At 43.3% G+C, this 25,841-nt stretch overlaps 1 protein-coding gene across 4 annotated transcripts in view; it reads left to right on the forward strand.

The window, feature by feature from the left end:
* The window catches only part of AP2A2 (adaptor related protein complex 2 subunit alpha 2), a 69,533-nt gene that overhangs the window by 27,140 nt on the left and 16,552 nt on the right, over positions 1 to 25,841 (forward strand). For 2 of the 4 annotated variants that reach the window (XM_044425549.1, XM_044425551.1), the window contains exons 3-12: positions 3,982 to 4,124; positions 4,584 to 4,777; positions 7,081 to 7,210; positions 10,507 to 10,608; positions 14,745 to 14,853; positions 15,798 to 15,948; positions 17,035 to 17,203; positions 19,012 to 19,149; positions 22,061 to 22,243; positions 25,620 to 25,717. In XM_044425549.1, coding sequence (XP_044281484.1) covers positions 3,982 to 4,124; positions 4,584 to 4,777; positions 7,081 to 7,210; positions 10,507 to 10,608; positions 14,745 to 14,853; positions 15,798 to 15,948; positions 17,035 to 17,203; positions 19,012 to 19,149; positions 22,061 to 22,243; positions 25,620 to 25,717 — 1,417 coding nt within the window. The remainder of the gene's footprint in view (positions 1 to 3,981; positions 4,125 to 4,583; positions 4,778 to 7,080; positions 7,211 to 10,506; positions 10,609 to 14,744; positions 14,854 to 15,797; positions 15,949 to 17,034; positions 17,204 to 19,011; positions 19,150 to 22,060; positions 22,244 to 25,619; positions 25,718 to 25,841) is intronic. The other 2 variants (XM_044425550.1, XM_044425552.1) reach the window with 1 other exon arrangement.

Consider the following 25,841-nt stretch of genomic DNA (forward strand, 5'->3'; position numbering starts at 1 on the left):
CATAGTCCCTCAGCACCACCTTCTGGAATCAGCCATTGAGATAGGAGTGGAACCACTGCAAAGCAGTGCCTCCAACCCCCAATCCCGCTAGCCTATCCAGAAGAATACCATGGTTGATGGTATCGAAAGCCGCTAAGAGGTCCAGGAGAACCAACAGGGACGCACTCCCCCTGTCTCTCTCCCTGCACAGGTCATCATACAGGGCGACCAAGGCAGATTCAGTACTGTACCCAGGTCTGAAGCCGGACTGAAATGGGTCCAGATAATCAGTTTCATCCAAGAGTGCTTGGAGTTGTCCCGCCGCCACCCGCTCCAACACCTTGCCCAAAAATGGGATGTTGGCCACTGGTCTATAACTAGTGGCCATCTCTGGATCCAGGGAAGCCTTCTTCAGGACCGGTCAGACTACCGCCTCCTTTAAAGGGGCAGGTACCCGGCCGTCCCTCAGAGAGGCGTTAACCACTTCCAGGATCCACGTTCCTATCCCGTGCTTGGCGTTGTTAATTAGCCAAGATGGGCAAGGGTCCAATAGGCAGGTAGTGGGATGTACTCATCCAAGCACCTGGTCCACATCATCAGGCCGCAATAACTGATACTCATCCATCAATTTTGGACCAGACGGTTTCTCCCCAGAAGCCTCTGGGTCACTAGTGGAGTCCAGCTCGTGACGAATCTGAGCGATTTTTCTCCCTAAAATGCTTGGCAAAGTCGTCACAGCGGGCCTTCGAGGGTGATACAGGATCTTTCTTTGGGCCAGGATGAACCAGCCTTTGTACCACCTGAAAAAGCTCCGCTGGACGGCATTGTGAGGAGGCAATGGAAACGGAGAAGAATTTCTTTTTCGCCACCCTCACCACCACAGCATAGGCCTGATAATGGGCTCTTAAGTGTGTTTGGTCAGATTCATCCCGTGATCTCCTCCACCTACGCTCTAGCCGTCTCCCAGCCTGCTTCATCGCCCGCAATTCAGGTGTATACCAAGGGGAAGAGTGGGCTCTGCCTGGCGGGAGAGGACGCTTGGGAGTGATCGTGTCAATAGCCCTGGTCATTTCCCCATTCCATAGTACAACCAGAGCATCTACAGGAGCACCAGTCTTGTCAACCGGAAACTCCCCCAGGGCCTTCAGGAATCCTTCTGGATCCATCTGGCTCCGGGGGCAGACCCACACAATCGGGTCTGCACCCTTACAGAGGGAAAGGTCGCTCTCAAGCACAAACCTCACGAGGGAGTGATCTGACCATGACAGGGGTGTTAGACACAAATTCCTCACCCTCAGACCACCCTCTTCCTGCCTCGTTGAGAAATCCAGGTCCAGAGTGTGTCCACGTTCATGGGTCGGGCCTATGACATGTTGAGACAGCCCCATGGCCGCCATGGAGGCCATGAAGTCCTGAGCCGCCCTGGTCAGAACAGTCTTGGCATGGAGATTGAAGTCCCCCAGGACCAACATCCTGGGAGTCCTCAACACCAGGTCTGAGATTATCTCCATCAGCTCAGGCAGGGAGTCTGTTGGGCAGAAGGGTGCACGGTACACCAACAGAATCCCCAATCTGTCTCGGTCGCCCAACACCAAGTAGAGGCACTCTAGCCCCGGCCTCAAGGGACCGGAAACCCCATGAGGGAGAAGGAGGCTCAGTAAACCAAAGCAACCCCCCTCCCCTCCCCTCCAGGCGTGGATGGTGCTGAACTAGATACCCAGGCGGGCACATTTGAGAGAGGGCGACATCCCCCCCCTCCTGCCCAGGTCTCTATTATGCAAGCCAGGTTGGCCCCCTCATCCACAATCAGGTCGTGGATGAGGGATGATTTGTTGTGGACCGACCTGGCATTAAGCAGCAGCACCGTCAGGCCCGGGGGGCGGTTGACAAGACTACCTGGAACCCTCTGGCTGGGGGTAGAACCAGAAGGAGGGACAGGTGTCAGCCATCTGTCCCTCCTTCTTCTACACGGACACATAAAACCCCCACCGCTGTAACGTCCATTGCCCAAAGCCACCCCAATGGCGGCGCCACACGCTCCCCAGGTAACCTAACCGTCGACATGGCCAGGAACGAATCTGTAAAAACAAGCTAAAATACCATAAAAATGTTAAAACAATATAAAAACTCCCCGTCTACCCCCAGTATGAAATTCCACCCACCGAAAGAGCCCCTCGCCAGCCCAGCCCCCGCACGGCCATGAATGGCCACAAACGGTGGTGGCCGCCCTTTGGCCGTCTCCCTTCGGCCGCTGGCCCCAGCCATGTCCAGCGAGTTAAGCCGTCCGGCGAGTTAAGCCCACGCCCCACCCCCAATTTATTACATTTATATGCCACACCCATAGCCTGCAAGGTTCTCTGGGCTGCTTACAATAAGTAATAGAGAATAACAGGACATGAATTAAAAAGATAAAATCCATAAAACAATAAAAATATAGCGACCTAACAATTAAAATTTAAAAACAAAGCAGAATTTTTAAAAATAAGAAATAAAAAAGATACTATTAAAATGCTTTAATGCCGATTAAAAGATCACAGAAAGGCAGCATCAGGACTAATAAAACCATGTTAATCAATTTGCAAAGCATCTGTGAAATAAAAAAAAGTTTTCACTTGGAGCTGGAAGGAGAGGCCCAGAACTGATATTCTGACCAAAAGGAATTCCTGCCATGTCCACACCACTGCACCATCTGCTCACTATGTAACCAGAAGGATGTTGTGCTCAGGCAGCCAACTACATTGGCTGGTCTCTTCTGTGTCTCCCTGACAGGAAAAGTTGCCAAAGGGCAAACATGTTTCCATTTCTCTGCAGTTGAATTACTGACACTGTTCTTGCATAACAGCCTGCTGCCTTTTTCCTTAAAAAATGTACTGACTGGCAGATTCTGATGCTGCATCATCAAGGGCTGTGATAGTCTTGTGGCTGAAGCATATAAGTGATTCAGGCTCAGGAAGTCTAAGATGGCGCTTGTGTTGCTGGCCCTGATTCACTCATCTGCTTCACAGGCCTTTGAGATTTGTCTTTTGTGGGAGGGGGCAAGATTGATACATGCCATTTTGGGTCAGTCTTATTTAAGACTGCAAGATGTTAAGCAGATGAACATGTGCACCTGTATGTGTAATTTAATATGTATTTTGGATAGGACACTGGCAACAATTCCTTACTTCGTTGAGGAGAAACCCTTTGGCCTGCAAACCTGATGGTTCACTTATAGAATCATATAATCGAATCGCAGAATAGGAGAGCCATTTTTTCAAAACAAGGGTGAACAAGATCCCACTTCTTTGGCTCCAGTTCTTTCTAGGGCCCTTTCTTTGACATGAGTCAAGATCCCATATAAGATTGGAACCTGTATGGGAATACCTAGAATCTACAGTTTAATTTTATACACATGATTTCTGAATACTTTGATAAATCTTTGTCAGGGATGAGGAAGGCTCAGCAAGATGGAATTGAAATGTTTACAGTTCCCTGTGTTGTGGACAAAGTTTGGTAGGATCAGGTCTTTGAGAGAAGGGATGGTGTTCAAAAATACTAAGACAAAGTTGCAAGGGGGTGAGTAAACTTGAGAGACTGAATTGAATGTAGGCCCAGTAACAGACTTAGAGTGCTGGCAAAATATGTTGGGGGATAGCTGAAGATCTCATTCTACCTAGTTTTTGTTAGATGAGGGCAGCCAAATGAATCGTGACTTTTTTTGCTTGTTGTTTGTACTTATATTTCATCTTCTGCCATGTTTTAACTGCCAGCAATGTGCATTGACTTCCCAAGTAGTCCAGGCACTGATCAGTCACAGACCTGCTGAACTTCAACAAGGTTGGTGCTTTCCAGGCAGAAGCTTGGAAAAAAAGTTTTGACAATCTTGTAGATGTCTTGCAGTGTTTCAGTAGTGCTTTTACTTAATGTGATAAGTTGTTGAGTCTCATGCCATGGGCATATGCTGTTTGAGTTGTGGTTTTTGGGTTTATGGATTTTTTCTTTTTGCCTTTAATTGCTCATTAGGTGATAAAGCCCTTGATGGCTACAGTAAGAAGAAGTATGTCTGCAAGCTGCTTTTCATCTTCCTCCTGGGGCATGATATTGATTTTGGTCACATGGAGGCTGTGAATCTACTAAGTTCAAACAAATACACAGAGAAGCAAATTGTAAGTATATGTCTTGCTCCTACATGGCTGTGATGAAAGTATTGCTTCCCATCGAATGCTTAGATGAACTGTAACACATGAATAAAGGAGCCATGCTTCCTTTATTGCTTTTGTTTTGTGCATAACAGAGAGAGAGGTTTTCTCTGTAACAGTTTTCCCCAACCTGGTGCCCTCCAGATGTTTTGGACTTCAGCTCCCACTGGAAACATCTGGAGGGCACCTGGTTGGGGAAGGCTGCACTGTAGCTCTGGTTTTCAGCTGGGCTGCCACCTTACCAAACACTGTTTAGGCTAAAGGTGTCATGACCATATTTTGGAAAAAGACTTGCAGAGAAAAAGAACATAGAATAGGAATAGGTCGGTTTGGGATGAAAGGGAAGTATCTTATGAGTTTTTTACATCACAAGTACTACATATTGTCACTTTTTCCACCTAACACTACTAATACTCTTAATTCCAGGGCTATTTATTCATCTCTGTACTTGTGAATTCAAACAGCGAGTTGATACGTCTCATAAACAATGCAATCAAGAATGACTTGGCCAGTCGCAACCCAACTTTCATGGGACTGGCTCTGCACTGTATTGCCAACGTGGGCAGCAGAGAGATGGCAGAAGCATTTGCTGGAGAAATTCCAAAAATACTTGTAGCTGGGTAAGTAATGCACAGGGATTTCAAACATCAAGTGCAGAAGAGCAATTGAGTTGATTCTTGAGGCATAACAAAATACCTGAACACTTCCATGCATAGGAATTGCCCCAGGCAACCAAACTCTTCTCCATGGTGGTGCCCATTTTAAAAGAACGCTTCCTCTGGTTAAGTCCTTTGGTCCTCTTCCGGGTTGGAATTTTGAAAGATTGAAGACCTATTTGCTGCTGGACGTTTTCTTAATTTGACATTCCTGGACTGGATGCTTATTTTTCTTTCCTTCATTAGCTTACTGTTTTCAGTATCTTAAGAGTTCCAAATGTGTGTGTTTTAAGCAGATGCTTATGTTGCTACATTTATATAAGTTACTGCTGCATGTTTATATATGGCAAAGCAGTGGATGAATTAGTCTGCTAAGCGACTGAGGCGCTATGGACACCAGCACTTCCAAAATGTGGAGGTGTTGTTGATACAAAGGCTATTCCATGCACCTTCCCACCTGTATTTTAGTTTAATAATTAAGCATCGAGAAGGGTCCATGGCCCAATAGCTTTATTGGCCCTTCCAACCCTGCTATTCTATGATTCTATAATATAATGCATATTTATAAGTGTTTTTACATAGATAGCTGCTACATGCTACCTAATTGTTCTCCTGCCACAAAAGAACCCTTGCGATGCACGTCATGTGTCGCTGTAAGTACATGTTTATCTAAATGTAGTGCTCCGGCTCATACATTGTTAACCTTGGGTTGTTGCAAATGCAGTAGGAATGAGTTAGCTGGTTCCCATACACTTCACCCCGAGACATTCCTTACAGTGGGAGTGGATGTGTGTGTTGGAACCAGCACGCTTTCTCACTCCTGCTGCGTTTTCAGCAACCCATGATTAAAAACTGGGTCTTGAGCATACCAACTGAAGCAGCTTTTAGAGAGAGAACCAACCGTTAGAAGGTGTGACTGCTTCATGATAGACGGTTTTTGCATTGCTGGAATAGGTGACAGCATCATTCCCATTTGATTTTGTTGGTCCAGTTTAGCATACAGATAGCCATGCTGTCAGTTCAAAAGAGAATTCCCACAGCCAGTGACCCTGCCAAATGCCCTGTCTATGAATCGCTTTGGACAGGAAGAGACCGTGTGAATGCTTTGTGTCTGGTTATGTGTGCTGCCATCAGCATGGCAGCCCTTTCTGGAGTTGTTGCAGTCGTATGCATAACTGCACAAGTGGTACACGTACCACTCCTTGCACTTGAAGAGCATCAAGCATGGTGCTGTTGCTTACGCACGTGTGGACCAGCCCGTTCTCCTGTAGGTGAAACTACCACTGAAGAACATGATATAACTGGGAATTTTGCCAGCAACTTTACTGACACATAAATACGAAACCTGGAACTTCTTCCTCTTCCCCTTTCTGTCACTGACAGTCAACATATTCAGATTTAGAGTTCATAGCATATTTATAAAATTAGACTCCCCATATGTCTATGCTGGGCAATTGTTCATCTCAGCAGATTTTTTGTTATAGGTCAATGTTTACACTTGGAGAGTTTGGCTAATTTTTATTAAAAACAAATAGGTAAACACACTCAAGGGGAAGACTGACTCAGGTACATTTGGGGACGGCCTCTAGCTCAGTTATGGCTCAAGCCCTGGCATTTCCAGGGCTTGTGGGCATGCCTCCAGTTTCAGCAAATCTCTGGTTATGTGTTGTTAACTGGCCAAAGAGCTCCAGCTATTGGACAGTACAGATATTAAATAATTAAATAAAGGGATTTCTGGTAACTGGTTGGCAGTCTGGATAGCAGCTTCTAATCAAAATAAGCAGCACTGGGGTAGGTGGTCCAGGGGTCCAATTCTGTATAAGGCAGCTTCATAGGTTATGCTGGTGGGAGTCAGTATACTGGTGGGATATAACACTAATCCTCCAGTGCAAATAAATTTTATTCATTTCCTGTTTCTAGCATCAAAGTATTAAAAGCTATAATGAAGGCTTTAATAGAAAATAAGCTTCAGTGAAATTTCTAACTTCAGTTTTGGTTTGCATTAATCTGGCTTAAAAACAGAACAACGGAAGAGTCTAAGGCTTGGGACCAGTTAAGGCAGCCATTGCCACCCTGGTTCCCTCTTGATGCTGGCTGGGGATGATCTGCACGGCGCGTCTGAGGGCACTAGGTTAGGGAAGGGTCAGCGAAGAGAAATCCCATGACTGCCGTTCATTTTCTTATTATTTGAGTGAATCACACATAAACTCTCTCCAGTTTATTTTAAGTATTTGAACTGTACTAGCAAGCTTTTATTTCTCTTGCAGTGACACCATGGACAGTGTGAAGCAGAGTGCAGCCCTGTGCTTACTGCGATTATATAGAACTTCTCCTGATCTGGTTCCTATGGGAGACTGGACATCAAGAGTTGTGCACCTGCTTAATGACCAGCATCTGGTAAGCACAGCTGAATTTTTCACTGATGAGAACTTTTCTCTTAAAACTGTGTGTAATATCACATTTGTTGAGAAAGCAATTATATAAAACCACGGGGGGGGGGGGGAGCAATTTCCAGAGAGGCAGCCATGTTAAATCTGTTGCATAAAAAGTAATAAGAGTCATGTGACACCTTGAAGACTAACATGTTGTTTGGGATAGACACTTCCACAGGTGCTGCCCACTTCATCAGATGCATGGAGTGTTAACTTCACATCAGGTTCTGCAGAGTAATGCAGCTCCCCCTGGTGGCCTGATAGAGAAGACATCTTGGTCTATCCTGTAAGCATTTGCAGGATCTGCATCAGATCTGTAAGTGCTTGTAGGATTAGGACAAGCAAAATCATGCAGAACAGCTGGGGGCCACAGGAGGCTCTATAAAAGTGCAGCCCAGCTTTGCTACAACAACATGGGTCTTCATGGTGGTTGCTCTGTGTGCCTGATAGAGGACTACTGCCATGCCTACTATGTGGTGTAGTGGTTAAGCGCATGGGACTGGGACTCAGATGATCTGGGTTCTAGTCCCCGCTCAGCCATGGAGCCAACTGGGTGACTTTGGGCCAGTCACAGACTCTCAGCCCAACCTACCTCACAGGGTGGTTGTTGTGGGGATAAGATGAAGGAGGAGAATGATGTAAGCTGCCTTGAGCCCTTTGTAGGAAAAAGGCAGGATATAAATTGAAAAATAAATAAGTAAATGTTTTCACTTAGCTTCTTCATGTTCCTGACTCTGCCTTCACCTCTGGTCCTGCCATGCCTTGCTGGTATTTGACCTTGCCTGTTCTTGCCTCTGCCTCTTGCCCGATGACATCTTGCCAGGTTCTCCATCACCATCATCTCCTTGGTCTGGATATTCTAGTTGAGAATACCTGCCACTTACATTCCAGAGCTGACACCTCAAGTTGGCAGGCATATGTGCACATGCTGGGAAGGGGCAGTTGCACTCAGAGTGTGAGCTGTGCCACTGTAATTATTTAGCCTAGAGATTTAAAAACTGAAAAATTCTCCTTGCAGCAACTTGGAATTTACAAAAGTTAGTCTAAAAAGAAAACAAATGAAAAGAAATTGGATGAACATTATAAGTCAATCTGAAGTCCCATCTCGGGGTTTTTCTTAGTCCCAAAGGAACCAATAGAATGACTGGTTCTTGTGGGGCTGAGAGAAGACTGGGAATGAAGGCAAAAGCCAACCCCCATGGATAACCTGCAGGGGGCTGACTCTCACTTCCCATTTCCTCATTTCACTCAGAGCGAACAGAGTAAAATAGCTCGACTAACCTGCTTGGGAGCAGGGGAAAACACTGCTGAACGTTCCTTTCTCAGTGTTCAGGTGCTCTTGAGACTTCCGTTTGCTAGAGTGCTTTTCTTATGTCTGGTTTGGACATGGGTCATTGGAACATGCTGAGGTTGAACCTGACTCAGTTTGGACAGCTACTCACCTGAGGGAAGGCAGAAGCACAGCAGTCTTATGGAGAGGCAGAGGAGGTATTGGGAGCAGGCCCAGCTGCTCTCCCATTCTTGTCTAGCTTACTACTAATTTGTTGCAGTACCACCACCTGTGGTGCAGAAATAAGGTCAAGGTGTTTTAGATTTGCCATATGACAATACAGAACTATAAGTTCAGTGAAACTTCATCTGATAAGATGCCTCCTTTTGCCCATGAGGAGAAATGGTCTTTTATATAGCACTCCTAATTTGAAAAGTGTTTTAGAGCCTTGCCTGTTCAACAGTGCTGTAAATTAAATAGCCAGAATGCCTCGGCAATAAATCCACAGCTAAGAGGTGATTTATCCAGTGTCACAGTCTGAAGATTGTTCAGGGGCTTTTCCCACATGAAAATGTTATCTTCTCTGTGTTATACCAGTGTCTGACTATCATAATGATTAGACTGGGTCTCAGAAGATTCTGGTTCTAGTCCCCGTTTGGCAATGAAGTTTACTGAGTGACTTTGGGCTAGTTGATTGCTCTCAGCCTAACCTACCATACAGGATTGTTGGGAGGATAAGATGAAGAGGAGGTTTGTGTAATCCATCTTGGGTTCCTTACAAGAAGCAAGTGTAATAATATTAATCTTAAGGAAAGATTGCTCATGCTGGCTTTGTATTTTTGCAAAAAAGACCAAAGAGTGTATATCTAATGGTGTTATTTTTTTAGGTGGGGTAGGATTTGGTTAATATTTGAATGTATTACCACAGTACAGAATACAGGACAGTCTTGTACATTCCAGTAACTGAACCATTGAAAATACATACTAAAAAGTCACTTCATGCTGGGATTTTGAAAAAAAAAATCATTACTTAAGAAACTTGAGATTTCACTTGGCTTTACTTGGAATTTTGACTGTAGTGTAAGGAAGATCTCACATTGTACTTCTATTTATTTAATCTTATCAACTAGGGCAGTAAATTTGTTAGAGACCAACTTACAATTTCATGAAAAATCAACATGTGCCTCTTCATTATTTCATCTCCCTTCTCCTTCCACCCATACTACCCAAAACAAATAGTATCCAGAAGCCAATAATGATGAGGACAGCAAAGATCTTGGGCCATACTGCCTCATGTAAGGCAAGAACCAGAAACAAGACGGGTAGCTGCACAAGAGAAACTGGATGACCAAACTTTCTAAATAAGACATGCAGTAGTATTTCAGTTATATATCCAATGAGATAACTGAATTCATGAATTGCTACATGAATTCAGTTTCTCTGAAACCAAATCTCTTGTTAGCATTCTATAGGAGGGGAAGAGCAGAATAATTCATTTTCTTCTGTCATAACTCTAGGGCTAAAGACCAAACTGTAGTTGATGTGGGAGATCTATGAATAAGCTCCCCTTTTCAATGGGAGCATGAGGGGGACTTGATAGGGACTGCGACAGTGGGAGAGAGGGGAATCCTTATCCCACACCCAAATCAAGGTTTTTCCTGCTTCAAATCACCCTCCCCTGACCGTAGCAGGAATCCCTTTCTGCCATATGGGTACTATTAGTAGCTCAGATCCAATTCCTGTAAGTATTCTGATACATGAGTAGGTGAATGGCAGTGCAGGAGATGAGGAAAGAGCAGACTGCATGATCTGTTGCTTTTCCTTTTTTTCCTAGACATGAGAATACATGAGAATACATAAAGAGAAACTGCAATTGTGTTGTACACAAAAGGCAATGAACATAAGACTTGAAGGTGCTGTTTGTGTACAATAAATGTATTTACTAAATTGAATAGATTTTAGAGAAATACTATAATCCTGTTTTCTTTCAGGGTGTGGTTACTGCTGCTACCAGTTTGATCACTACTTTGGCACAAAAGAATCCAGATGAATTTAAAACTTCTGTGTCTCTGGCTGTCTCCAGACTCAGCAGGGTAAGCAGTCTGTTGGTTGTACGTAAGGGTTGGAATCTAGGCTCAAACTCAATTGAGCCATGTGCTTAGATCAATCACCTGCTTGTGCAACTGATGTACAGTGGACATTAAGGTATCTGACTCACCACAGATTTGGCTTGCTCTCCAAGATCTCTAGCACAATGGCAATACTGGGCTTGAGCTGGCCAATCATTTATTTACTCTTGGATGGGTGAGAGATGATGGACAGGTGCTTGCATGCAGTGCACATGCATCATTCCTGGATTCTCATAGAAACTTGTAGTGCTGGCCCTTTCTTGCACCAATAATGCAACCTCATCCCATCCATACAATGGTATTCTAAAATCTGTTCTCATTTTTATTCTGAAATTCTATATTCTGCATTCTGAAATCACGCACCGGCCTTAACAGGAACTTCCTACCAAACCCCAGAACAACCTACATTTTTTGCTTATTTTGTTTAGTATAACATGCAGCTGTATAAGAATTCTACAAAGCTTGCTAACTCTCCTAAGATCAGCCAAGTTCTTCAGCAGTTGGTGTATGCAGGCAGGCCACCTCTGATAACAGAGGTAGCGCACAGCCAGCAAGGCTAGTAGCCATTGATAGCCTCCTTCTCCATGAATTTGTCTAGTTTCCTTTAAAAACTATCCAAACTGGTATCTGTCAGAAAGCAATTTCTCTTGCATGTCCATTCCCAACAGAGGAATAACTAGGTAGTTAAATTGTTTTGTGCTGTAGTAGAATGCCTGCAGTTGGAGTGCTTGTGTGCTGAAACTTTTCAAGTACTAGCAGTGTGTGAAAGATCCATGGGACTGTGCACCCTTCACTGAAAGCTACGTAGTTGCAGTAAATTTTGTGCAGTAAGATAACTGGAGGTAGTTCATAGATGGAAGGTCAGTGTCCCACTGGCCATAAGCATTCCTGATGATGCCTTGTCTGTTCTACCCATGATACCTCCCTCATATACACAAGGAATTTGGGAATGAAAGTTCTTAAGAGAATGCATCTCACAGACAAGCATACATCACTCTCTTTCTGGTTCTCAAACACCATGTCCTGGTTTAACTGTACAAGCACATCCACTCTGTTCTTGAGAATGCCAGCAGCAGAACTGTTTAGGTTGTTGCTTGTTCTGCTGGAACACTGGTTGTGATGGATCCAGTAAATGTCACAAGAATGGATCATAGATAAATGGGCGAACATTACTATCAGATTAGCCTCAATTACCCTTCCTCTGCCCCCTTGGTAATGGGGCTCTAGCATGAGCCAAACTCCTAAAGACCTCCAGACCACTGGGCCTTGAAGAATCACATGTCTTCTTGAAGCATTATTTATGCTCTAGGCTTGGTTCAAATTCTTTCTGCTTCTCTGGGCCTAACCATTGCAAGATTTTTGAAGCAACAGTGAAGAAAGCCAAGAAAGCAAAGATTCTACCTCTTAGTCGATGTAGCTGGAAGAAAATGATATCATCTGCCAACAAGGCCCTGTGGTTTCTTTTGCACTCTGCCAAATATTTCTTTCTTAACAAGTGTGGACCTTCCTTCTGACCTCATGACCCGCTTCACACATGGGATAATAATCTAATGGAAGTTGTGGTAACGAGTGCAGCCTCACAAGTGCTTGCTGCCTCCACTTTGTTTCTGATACAGTAGACAATCCATAGATATCCTCTTGCTTGCTCCTGTGCAACCCCGGCAGCCCACAGATTGCTATTATGTGCAAACCAGGTCATTAACTGCTTCACAAATTATTCCCCGGTGCACTACTGTATTGTTTAACAACATGAACATTATTCTGATCTGGCCTCTAAAATCCCCTGGTAGTTTTCCTCTAAATAGACTACCTTTGCAGTTAAGTATAGAAACATGTATTTGCACATCTGCTTATACCTGTTGTACAGGGTCGATTTGAGCAGTTTTGTCTGCAAACTGGACAGGTAAAGAAATGGTCGGTTACTGTGGTGTCAAGAGCCAACTATAGGGTTGTTAAGAAGACAGTATTTCTGTAGTTCTGGTGGTGATGATGATGGTTGATGATGGCCTAGTTCTCTGCTGGAAATAGTACTTAAACTCTCCAGGGAACACAGGTCCTGCCCAGATGTGCCTATGAGCTACAAAGTCTTGTTCTAGAAGCTGTCTTTCCAATTCCAACAGTGTGGAATCTGACAGTGGGCATCTGGATCTGGGGCATCCATTACTGCTACTTCAAACTACTGACAGTGAACGCCGGCCAGGACCAGTCGAAATAATTTGGTTGCCTGGGGGGAAGAACACCGTGACTCTCCCCACCACTTAATATATCAGCTGACTGGATTGGCAGCTGAAGCTTATTTAAACATTGGCAATGGGAAGTCCTCCATTGTCCCTGAGGCTGCAGGGTCACTTAGAAGGCATGGGGCAGGCTGTGTGGCAAGCTCAACTCTGTCCTCTGGCCACTTGCTCACCCAATCCCAGCAGGCCCTGTGGTGGCCTGCTTGCATGATGGACACTGGTGCCTGCCGAGGTAACCAAATCACTGCTTAATGGCAGGACCAGTTCAGCCATGCTTGTCCTTGGAGATTTCCTTGGACACCTGCATCATTTTGCTTTTGCTCTGTATCTTGTCCTATGTGTGTATGGTTGGCTAACAGTTTGAAAGCATTAGCTGTGGTACTGCTTTCTTTCTCTCTTCCCTCCACCTAACTTCACAGTAAAATTTAGTCCCACTTTTTCTCACAAGCTGTTTCCTCTTCCTTACCAGCAAAACATTTTGGGCCTTCTTTATGAGTATTCCCTCCTTTAAAACTAGTACTTTAAAAATAGTTTTCTTTTTAGGATGTATCTGTTTTCCCCCCTACCACTATTTCCCCTTAGTCCTGCCTTGCCTCTTTCTAGAAAAGCTTGATGTAATTGAGAATCCATTGTTCCTAAGCAGGAAGTACAAAAGGCATATTCAGACTCTGTACACTGGCTTGGTACAGCTGAGTTTGTAAATATGTCACAGCGGCTTCTGATTTAAAACTGCCAGTCTCAATTCTTGCTACCTTCAAAACTGCACAACTATGTATGGAGATGGCAACATAATTGGGTGGGATAAAAATACCCAAATAAATAAAAATAAATAAAATATCTTCCTTGGTCAAATGTCCTTTTCCTGTTTCTTTTCTCTTTCTCTTTTCTCCTTTCCATCCTGGCCCATTTATCTCTGTACACATAAGAAGAGCCTTGAGTTAGTTTACTGAATCCTGTCTTCCAAAGCAGATGCTTCTATATTCCTTTTTTTAAAGGCAGCAAAACAACCCAGAACAGCAGTGGAGTTTTTCCTCCAGTCTTTCACTTCTTCCTTTGAGTGGTTGTTTTCTCCTCAGCCATATTAGTGATTTGAGCTCCATTTTTTTGGTGGAAAGGTGGGATACAGCTCACTTGAATAAATACAATTAGTCTATTGTACTTGTCAGTTTCCTGTCCAGTTAAATTTTGAAACAGGAAGTTGAAGTATGCACTAGAGAGTGACTGAGCTCTTGTATGCTAAGTAGCCTATTGTTCCTTGGTTCTAACATAATGTAGTCTTTATGTGCATTTCCCCCTGAAATATTTGTTTTGGGATATCTCTACTACAGGCCTATGGGAAACTGCCCTGGACCCAACCACAAAACGGGAGCACCTCAGATTAAAATTTGCAGCCACCTGCTATGTTTATGTCCTAAAAAAGCATCTGAGCCCCATGTGCGGTCCTGGGGCCTTCATGGGGCAAGAAGATAGAAGCAACTGAGAATCCTCACTTGCTTTGGGGTGATCCCAGCTACTGATAAGGGAATGTGTTACTTGGATAAGGATCATAGTAAAACATAGAGGGCAACATAGAGTGATTTGGCAGATGCAAAGAATGTTGTCTGAAGGAACACCAGTTCCCCAGGTAGCGTGTTGCTTATCCCTGCTGCAACATATCCCCTCTTATATTTCCCTAGTGGCTGCTTATTTGCCCCTGTGTTCCTGACATCCTCTGTTTTATCCTTATACAAGAATCCCATGTTGGCCTCTTCAGTATGTGCAGACAGTTCTCTGTGTTTTAGCGTTTTTAAAGTTCAGAAATTGGGTTTCCTAGGCTTGACAAAACTGTTACAGGAAAATCAAAGACATTCTTTTGTTTTAAAGATTGTGACATCTGCATCAACTGATCTTCAAGACTATACTTATTACTTTGTTCCTGCTCCTTGGTTGTCTGTGAAGCTTCTAAGATTGCTGCAGTGTTATCCACCTCCAGGTAAAGTAATGAAGAATCATGGTGATTTCACATTCTCCTTATGTAGCACAGAAATGCTATTTATACGGAAATAGCATGTATAAATCAGAAGCTGTATTCACGCAACATAACAAGCGACTCTGCTTGGTTACCATGGTTCACTTATTTTAACCATGATCTACCTGACAATCAAATGGTCAATATTGTGATCTCCACTCTCCCTGCTCAGTCCTCCCATTGTTGGCATATATCCCATCAGCCCCTGTACCTGAAATTCAATCCCAGGATGCATTGTTTCTTGCGTATGTCATCAGCCTTCTCTTCATTGGTCCACACATAGAGGCTAGATGACTGGAGCAGCTCCTGCAGTTGCCACTCTTTCCAGAGGTCTCTGTGGTAGTTAAAAGCCATAACCGTGGAAACTATGATCCTGGGTTCAGACAGCACAACAAGCCATGGTGGTACAGAGAAACCATAGATTAAACTGTTGCTTATCATGGTTTCTAAAGACCAAACTTACCATGGTGAATTACATGACTAGATTCAGACAACATGACAGACCATATTTGCAGCTGACACAAAGCTGGAAGGGATAGCTAACCCTACAGAAGACTGAATGAAAATTGAAAACACTCCTGAAGGGCTGGAATTTGAGGTTAAATCCACCAAGATGAAATTCAGGAGACATAAGCATGAAGTTGTATGAATGCTTCCATATATCCTTGAAGTGCTTGATCCTGCCTAATTGTGGAAGCTAAGTAGAGTCAGCTCTGGTTAGAATCTGGATGGGAGACTGAATCCTGCATTGAGCAGGGGGTTGGACCCAATGACCTTCTAGGCCATCTATGATTCTATGAATCACTTAATTGTAGTTGTCCCGATCATTTAATCGGCAGCTCATTGGCTAATTGTAAGGACAGTCAGAGTTGTCCAATGAATTTGCCTAACTATTTTATTTCTCCCAGAAGACCCTTCAGCACGAGGTCGTCTCACAGAGTGTCTCGAAACTATTCTCAACAAAGCTCAAGAACCTCCAAAATCCAAGAAAGTGCAGCATTCCAATGCAAAAAATGCAGTACTTTTTGAAGCCATTAGTTTAATTATCCACCATGACAGGTAAATTTACCTTCCATAATACTTAGCTGACAGTTATACTTTAAGGCTTGAACATCAGTTGAATTGTACCAAATGTATTTTTGAAGCAGTACAACAAGTTTGTGTACTGATGATACAGTATATATAATTATGTGCAATCATACTGCCAGTGTTTGAGCAAAAACAAAGCATGATAATTACAGAGAATCCTCTTTGTTCTATTCATTTCTTTTTTAAATGACTAAAATCCAGTTTGATAGATTAGACAACAGGAAGGTTTAGGAAGACATGATCAGTAATGTGAATTATATTTTTTTCTTTCCATACCTGTACTTTTCCTCTTCAAAAATGCTCTACATTTTTTAAAAATCATATTTCACTTTAATCACTTTTACTTGAGAGGGCATAAATCATCAACCTTGGCCAAGACTTGTCCTTCTGTTTTTAAATACCTGCCTAAAACTGGAAAAGCACAGTCAAGTGTAGCCAGCAATTTTATATGGAATTACAGGCATGTGTTAAATAGGTGACGGTGGTTAAAAGTGATGAAATACCACATACAGCCAGTACTTACTTGCAGGCATTGATTTGTGTAGTTTTGGCCTAGCTCTTAGATTGCAAGGGTAGCACAACTGCTGCTCCCCTGGGGTGACTTCCCACGCTGGTCTAGTAACATAGATCTTGTGGGAAAGTTACTTTCTGAATCAAATCTGAACTCCCCAGAGGAACAATGGCATACTTCCTGTGCCAGTAACCGGGCTGTCCAGCCCTCCCACGTGAGGCAACAGTGGGGCTGGTAACCATGGCTTCCCTATAGTATCCCCTTGTGACCACCTTTGAGTTACCAGCCCTAGCTGGATCACAGCCCTTATGACATGCTCTCTTGCAAAGATGCTGATTAAGCTTTCAGCCTGTTAAATGGATTTTAATTACTTCCTTCAGTGTGTAGCTTTATAATTACTAATCCTGCAGAAAGTATTAGCTGCATTTTTAAAGCTTCTGTAGTGAAGAGCTCTCTTGATATTCACTCTTATTAATGCTCTTAATACACTCCCTCCTCCAAATAGTTTTGTCTTTTTATCTTTTCACACTCTCTCTTCTGCCTAGTGAGCCAAACCTGCTTGTTCGTGCCTGCAATCAGTTAGGCCAGTTCTTGCAGCACCGGGAAACTAATCTCCGCTACCTAGCCCTGGAAAGCATGTGCACGCTTGCCAGCTCTGAGTTTTCACACGAGGCCGTGAAAACACACATAGAAACAGTTATCAATGCATTGAAGGTAACTATTGGTTCTGTGTATTATCTGAAATTTGGATTCTTAAATTCATTAACCTCTATTCCTAGAAGGCAAAGAAGCTAATTAGTCAAAGAGTTCAAACAATAAAAGGCTATAGAACGGGAAGCTTCATCAGAAGATCTTTAGAGTGAGTGTGCATGTGTGGGTACACACACAAGTGCATAGGTGTGCAGTATGAATGTATGTTTTTATGCCCCCCCACTCCTCTCTTTCTTGCATGTGCACTCAACAGTTTAAAGAGCTTCCAGAGAGAAAATATCATTGGTGCAGTTACAGTATGGCTTCCATGTGGGGTCCATTCACAAAATGGCTGCCATGGGATATGTGGCCATTCACACTAAACCTCTTCACAGAAGGCAAACTGGTGATACTAGCAAACAGGTAGATTGCCCAGGAATCTGCATACAAGGTAGAGACAGTATCTAAGCCCCACAAACACTTATTTGAAACTGCAGATTTCTTCTCCAATCAAAACTTACTTCATCAATGGCAGCCCCCTTCCTTTTCAGCAGCCAACTCTTTCTCTCCCATCTCTCCTTGTTCCACTTTCGTCCACCAATTTTACTCTGGCACTGCCCTGCAAACACACACACCCATTAGCAGGTGACATTGCTGTCTCTCCTCTCCCCCTATTGTAACCTCTAGGAGTCTGGGTGTGCTGCAGAGAGAGGCAGGCCTCTGGCCCCCTGCCGGTTTGTTTGTTTGTTTTAATATCACTCACTTTCTTTTTTTTTAATGTCCCTGTCTTCCATTCTGTGGAAACAAAGATGGTTGGAAGCTTGGGCCTGCACTCTTCTTACATGGGTACCTAAGGAAAAACAACTTTTTGCGTGAAAGGTTTTATTTATTTTTTAAGGGAGTCAGGTAGGGGGCCTTGTGAATATGGAGAAAGATTTCTGGGACACCAGGCTAGCGCTAGAGTAGATGTCAATTGCTCATAAGCAGTGGTCTTGGGAGGGGGCAGGTGTTCATCAGGAAGCGGAACTGGGCGTACTTGGTAACTTCCCCTCCTTCCCAGTTTCTGTTATATCAGGCTCCCTCTTCCTCCCACAATCCCCACTTCCCAGAGGTTCATGCTATACCAGTGTGCTCCTGTGTAGTCCAGAATGCTTTCTAGTCAGCTTGGGAAATTACCATGTGCTTAATTATATGAACTCTCCCCATTCCATGGTACACTGTCATAGGGATATATGGGGGTTTTGCTCACAAAACTTGTAAATGTGTCCTGTTTGCAACTCCAGGCAAAAGCACATGTCCATCAGAAATGTTAGTCATTGTCAGATGTGTTTGTGTTTGATTTGTGTAAATGTACCCCAAGGATTAAATCAGCCTTTCTTTAGTCTAGGGAGGAAATTTGTGCCAGGTTAGAAAAACCTGCACCAATTTTGTATTCAGTTGCTGCTTACTTTGTGCAAGTGACCCTTTTGTACAAAATCGACAGCAGTCATGAATAGGACTTGGGCACAAAGCAAGTAGTGGAAGCCTTGAGCACTGCTCTTTTTCCATCCCTACTTGAAATTTTTAACTTCGTCTGCAGTGACATTCTTGCCTTTCACACATTTCATGGAACTGAAGCTCAGTAGCTTTTTGATGCTATATGCTCCCTAGAATTCAAAGCAAATCTGCCTGGAAGTAATTCTGAATGTAATTTATGCCTCAGTTTTCAGTCTCTTGGAGTGGTCACTGCAACCATTAGCTGTAAAACTCAGAGACCGTTTGTGTGTGTGTTTCCCCCTCCCCAAACCCTATGTTTAAGGCTGACCCTTTAATTGTGATGTTGTTCTTTGTAGACAGAGAGAGACGTAAGTGTACGACAAAGAGCAGTAGATCTTCTGTACGCCATGTGCGACCGAAGCAATGCCCAGCAAATTGTGGCTGAAATGCTGAATTATCTGGAAACTGCTGATTATTCTATTAGAGAAGAAATTGTAAGTTTGACAAATAATGAGCTGCCTTAGCAATTCCATCTGAGAGTGCAAAGCCTTTTTCCATGCTACATGTATAAAATCTAATGTAATCCCTGTATTTAAATGAGATTTTTTCTGTTAATTTCTGTGGCAGCTACAGTAACCAAAGAAAGTGAAGCTGAGAAAGTTGAGAAACAGGGTTGTCAATAGCTTGGTGGGCTTTGAAGCACTGTACCCTGGCTTAACTGAAGCTATTCAAAGGAGTAGCTGAATTGTGTAGATTGTTGAGAAATGGTAACTATTAGTGGGGAATCATCAGGATGGCGGCCAGTGACCAGCGGGGTCCTCCAGAGCTCTGTCCTGAGACCGATCCTGTTTAATCCTTTCATCAATGACCTGGAAGAAGGGGTGACCAGTCTGCTGATCAAATTCACAGACAATACTAAAATGGGGGCATTGGCCACAACTGAGGAGCAGGTACCCCAGATCCAGAAGGATCTGGACAGAGTATGGAAGTGGGCGGGAGTTAACAGGATGGTGTTCAATGCAGATAAGTGCAAGGTCTTGCACATGGGGCGTAGGAATGGGTGTCATAAGTACAGGTTAGGGGACAAGTGCCTGGAGAACAGCACTTGTGAAAGGGTTCTCAGGGTACTGGTTGACTGCAGCTAAACATGAGTCAGCAGTCTGATGTGGCTGTCAAGAGGGTGAATGCCACCCTTGCTTGTATAGCCAGAAGCATGGCTTCTAGATCAAGAGATGTATTACTGGCACTCTATATGAATCTGGTGCAACTGTAACTGGAATATTGTCTTCAGTTCTGGGCTCCACATTACAGGAAGGATAAAGCCAGGTTAGAGTCAGTGCAGCATAGGGCCACAAGGATGGTGGCTGGATTGTAGCCTAGCTTTGAAAGCCATATGTGGCAAGACTGAGGGAACAGGGTTTTTTCAGCCTGGAGAAGAAGAGACTCTGCGGGGTTCTGTTGGTGACATACAGGTATGTGAGGGGGTGTCGCATGGAGGTGGGTAGAGACCTGTTCTCCCCTGCAGAGGAAGGCAGGACGCGCTCCAATGGAGCAAAGCTCAGGGAACCAAGGTTCAATTGGGATGCCAGGAAGTACTTCCTGACAATTAAGACCCCAAGGGTATGGAATGGGCTTCCATGGCAGGTGGTTGAAGCCGCATTGGTGAGGGTGTTCAAGGATAGGCTGCACATGCACAAGGTAGGCATGTCATGAGTGGAACCGGCTGGAGCCAGGGATCAGACTAGATGGCCCTGGAGGACCCTTCTGACTCACTCTGTATCTATGGTCACAAAGGGAAAAATCCAGCCTTGAGAATTATTCTGTCATTCATTTGTATTAAAGTGCCTAGCTCTGATACTGCCAACATCTGGTGGTGGAGATCAAGAAAAAATGTCAATTGAGTTTGCATGCACTTAAACAAAAAGATGATATCAACATCTCTAAATTCTTTGTTCAACTTAATCCTAGCAAAACACACCTTGCATGCATGGTTACTCCTAAAGCTACATTATGTTTAGTTCTGTTTTATTATTTCAGGGAACAAATTTGTTTTGGATGTTCTGACCTGGTTCCTACATCACAATGACCCGTTTTCCCCTCTCCAACCCCAAGTTGTGAGTGAAGCAGAAGTGAGCATGCTGTTTTGTCACCCAGTCTTTCTTGCTGCACCTGAGCAAAGCTCAACAAGCCAGAAGTACCCTGTCCCTGGCTTGTTGATTACAGTGTCTAAACTCAGAATCTCAGGTAGCTGGAGAAAGTCAGCTCTGGCTGGATCTACACTGGCCATTTTTACCAAGATTGTAATGCCTGACTCACTAGTCTGTCTCAGGGCAATCACCCACAACCATCTTTCTCATGCTATTTCTGACATTATGTCCCAGATTTCTTCTGGCCAGTTATATCACAGCCTTTGTATTTGTTGTGTTTTCCCTTGGTGTATCTATATTGTGTGCTAAACTTGTGGCACGGTTCTGAGGCCAGGGGAGTGCCTTCAGTTGGCTATGAAGGAAGAGGAAATGTCTTATTGGGCTTTGCCAAAGCATCAGCCACAGCAGCTCTGAGGAGATCCTTCAGTTGCTTTCTCACCCCCCTCACCCCCACCATGGCCTCATTCTCTCTCTAACTTGCCCATTAGACATGAGAATAAATGCAATGCTGCTTCCACCTCCCTTCCGCTTAGAAAAATCAATGTTTGGAGTGCTCCCTTTTGTCCCCTTGCCTCAAGGAACAGCTAGCGGAAAACAAACCAAAATGCATGCCCATTCAGAAGTAAATCACATTGCTTTCAATGGCACTCACTCATGGCAATCAGCACTGGAGAGGGGCTGCACTTGCTTTTAGGAAATGCTTCTGGGACTGATGGGGGCACTGATCCTCCTACGGGAGGATAGCAGCAGTATCTCCCCATCTCCTAGCTTTCAACACAGTGAATCTTGCTTTCAGCATGTGCCCAGCAATGACAAATATTCTTTATATAGGTACTGTGACAGCATTCCTTAATCAACAGCAGGGGCTCGAGTGGTAGAGAAGTATAACTTCCTGGGTTATAACCCTGGATTTGTTCAACCACAACAACCCTCAGTTCCAGATTTGGGCAACATGAGGGATGGAGCATTCCTGGATTCCTTAACTCAGTGGGTGGGGGTTAAAATGCATGGTCACTCCTGCTTATCCACAACCACCAATGATTCAAAGAAAACACGAATAGTTATGATGTGCAAACTGGGTAACCATGCTAAAGAGAACACTTGCTTATACTAGTTTAACTTGGTGAAACAGGTTTGCAGAAATTCTGCTCTATTTTACTATTTGCCTTACTTTTTGAATGTATGGATATTAAATATTGTGGAAATCCATTGTATGAAGGAAGATAACTACAAGGTAGTGATACTTCTGTTTGCTTAGGTACTGAAGGTTGCAATTCTAGCTGAGAAATATGCAGTGGACTACACCTGGTATGTGGATACCATCTTGAATTTGATTCGAATTGCTGGAGACTATGTCAGCGAAGAGGTGTGGTACAGAGTCATTCAGATTGTTATTAACAGAGATGATGTGCAGGGATATGCAGCAAAGACTGTCTTTGAGGTGAGGCACTATTATTGTTTCGGGGCCCTTTCCACAGTGTAAAATGGCAAAGAATACGTCTAGCCTAGATGGATCTTTAACTGCTCACAGCACTGTTCTTTGTTGACAGGTGATTATATTTCCTCTCATATTTGCTTTGGACATCGTAATGGCTTATCATTTGGTTTCTTTTTTTTCATCCACCTGATCTATGATTTGATCTGTAACCGTGCCCTGTCCCTTCTTTTAAGGTCAGTTGTAGTATCAGCATACCATGCTGTTGCTGCACTGTGCGTGTGGTGCAAGTGTGATGGGCAGGATGTGTGTGCGCACATGTGCAGGCATGGCCCATACGCAGGTAGCGCAATAGGATGATAGGTTGTATATCTGAAGCCAGTGACCTGTTGATTTCTTCCAAACTAGTACTTCTGCTTCTTTGAACTTGAGAGCATTAGTGTTGTTCTGCACCCTCTTTACGCTCCAAAGAATGTAACTATGATCTAAACATAAAAGTAACTTTTTGGGTAAAGATGGCCCACTCTGTGAAATTTGCTGCTGGCATGCTACATACATACAAACAAAGCCCATGCAGTGAAGCAGAGCCATTCCTGGTAGTCTTGAGGGGGTTTTTTGCTCATGGTATTGAAGAGCTACTGTTTATTTTTTAGAATTGCATTTTACTTTTTGCCCAGGGATCATAACACAGACCACAACATCAATAAGAATGGAAACATTTTAATAGTAAAAGTACTCCACAAGGTAAAATTTAGGCTGGGAAGAATACCTTTCAAATTAAGGATGTAGAAAGTAGGGGAAGGCAAATCTCAAAGTAATATTTAGATGCTTATTAGCCACTCATCAGTCAAAGCTCTCAGAATGGCTTACAAAGAAACAAAACAAATTGTAGCAGAACAATACACTATAAAGTAAATTAAATGGTCTTGGTATAACTTCCAACGTTTTTTCCAGTTATAAAAACTGCTGTAATGTTTCTTTATGTATCCCCAGTGAAGAGGAAGATAAGAATTTACAATAATTTTCACCTTTGAAAACTTCTTTTTACTTGTACTAATGTACCACCATGGATTATAGAGACAGATGGAGATTAATTGTTAGCAGCAAGGCAAGCTTATCTTGTTGTGTTAGGAGTGGCATACTTCATCTAGAAAGCTCTGGTAAAACAGAGATCTTATCATGCTCCTGCAGAATGTGGATCAGTTCCAAGTACCCCACTGGTGAGATAACTAGTTAATCCTAAGAAAAGTAATTGCTGCTAGGCAAAACAGGAGCCCTGAAACAGTCACGAACCAATATGGATATTACATCCTGAACTGAAAAGAAAGGATCTTGGTGCTCAGGTCCTTTCAAGTAGCAGATACCACAAATTTCTAGTATACTAATTGCTCTCCTTCTACCCTTGGTGTTGTGTTTTGTGTCCATCTCACAGCACAAACAAATCCTAGCAGGCAGACATAAAACACCAGAGAATTGAGAAATGTTATTGGTGGCAAATTGGATTTCACAGAAGTGCTTCTTAGTTTGCTCAGCAAAAGCTTAAAGGTTGCAGCTCTCCAGAAATGATATAAATGATGGCAATTAACTATGGACTCAATATGGTATTCAAAGGACAGGCAAAATAATAACTAAACCTGTGTTGGAGTCATACATCTTGGCTTTTCTATTGCAGTCTCTGAGGTTCAGAATGCAGGTCATGGGTTTCTTGATGTAACCCCATCCCAGACAATTAAAGACCAAAGTGTCTAGAAAAAGAACAGTTATTCAGTGACCTAGTCCAACCATGCATTTATTTTTGGTACCTCAACACTACATGGGTCAAGTTCTATTAAAATGCAAGTGTTCAAGAAGGCATCAGTTCAAGAATAAGTCCAACTAAACCCAGACAGATATCAGTGAGCACAGCTCCCATTTTAGTACCTCTATGCTGCATTGGTCAAGCATGGAAAAATCTAAAAGTTTGGCCTGCCAGAAACAAAGACATCTGGTCTATCACAAACAAGAATTTAGGATCTATGCAGAGTATAGCAGTACCGTCCATGGCAGGTTCTTAATGATTCAGAGAGCAAATAATATGGATAAAACAGACTAAAACCAACTGAGAATGTTTCTCAAAGCTCAGACATAGGGAAAGCCTAAACTTGAAGGGTTAAAATGGTATGTTGTAGACAATAAATGGTGGGTATTAATGACATTCCCAGCAAGGGCTTCTAGCCTCACCATCAGCTCAAAAGCAAAGGTTTGAGCTTTGATCCTCCTTCTGATCGTGGGTTAGGAACTAGGGGATCTTCGTTCAGAAACAAAACTTACACCAAACAGGGCTTTTCTATTCCAGGCTTTTGAGTTAACATGCCAACCTTCCTGACAGCTCTAAAAACTTCTTGCCCTTTCTGTTAACTTTTCAGCATGATGTAGAAGTTGAACCACTAGCAGTTAGATGAAACTCATCCGTACCCTTCTGCTAGTTTCTCTGAGAAAATGGACAAAGATACCCTCCCTTTTTTAGCATTCCATGCACTGATCATTTTATTTATGTAGGCCTGAAGTAGCCAGCCCATTTTCTTTCCTGTTAAACAACTAATTAGACATAGTCAAACTCTTAGGCTGTAAGCTTCTTGCTACTGAGCTAAGCTCCATATTTTCCAGGTCACTTCCAATCAGAGTCTGACTATAAAGTATAGAACCTCCTGTCACACTGGGGCTGGGCTGCAGTTGTCTGTTAATGCTACCTGTCCAATATAGTTTGTTTTACACGCACAAAGTTTGTGGCAAATTTTACTGTGATTCATCAAATTTGTTGTTCCTTTTCTGAGGCAACTATTTTTCCCTTCTGTAAACTGCTACCATGGAGAGCTATTGACATAGCATCTTACCCTGCCTACCTAATTCGCGTGAATTACTGAGGAAGACGGAATCACAGTAGCACAACAAAACAGTACTATCAAACAAAACACAAAGTCAGGCACAGAGACAAAAACATCATCTGCCTGGCAAGCTAAAAGCCTAATGGAATAAAAAGAGTCTTCACTAGCTATTAGAAGACCACCAGAGAGGGGCAACTCAAGCTTCATAGGACAAGGTGTTCCATAGTATTGTTTTGCAAAGGCCCTCTCTTTTGCCCCTCTTTTGCCCCACTTTAGGTAGGGCATATTTGATCTTACATGCACAAGCTGGCATGGGAGAAGATGGACCTTCATATACCTTGGATTCAAGCCATTTGGGTCTTTAAAAGTAAATACCAACGTTTAGAATTAATCTGGAAACAAGCTGGCAACCAGTATGCCAAAATATAAAACCATGATTCTTCATCAATGCTATGATTGTCTACACAGTCATCTGATCCAACAACTCTTTGATGCTTTCCAAATAACCTTTTTAACAGGCTCTTCAAGCTCCTGCCTGCCATGAGAACTTGGTAAAAGTAGGTGGCTATATCTTGGGAGAGTTTGGAAATCTGATTGCTGGGGATCCTAGATCTAGGTAAGAAGACTCTCTTGAACAGAGGCAAGGGAATCCCTGTGCAGCACAGTATTGATGCAGTCCGTTTTAAATTGGTCTGGGTAATGTTGTGATGTGGCTTCATGGAATCCATTTCATGGGGAGG

Source organism: Varanus komodoensis, unplaced genomic scaffold (genome assembly GCF_004798865.1).
Source record: "Varanus komodoensis strain SLA01 unplaced genomic scaffold, ASM479886v1 scaffold16, whole genome shotgun sequence".
Lineage (NCBI taxonomy): Eukaryota > Metazoa > Chordata > Lepidosauria > Squamata > Varanidae > Varanus > Varanus komodoensis.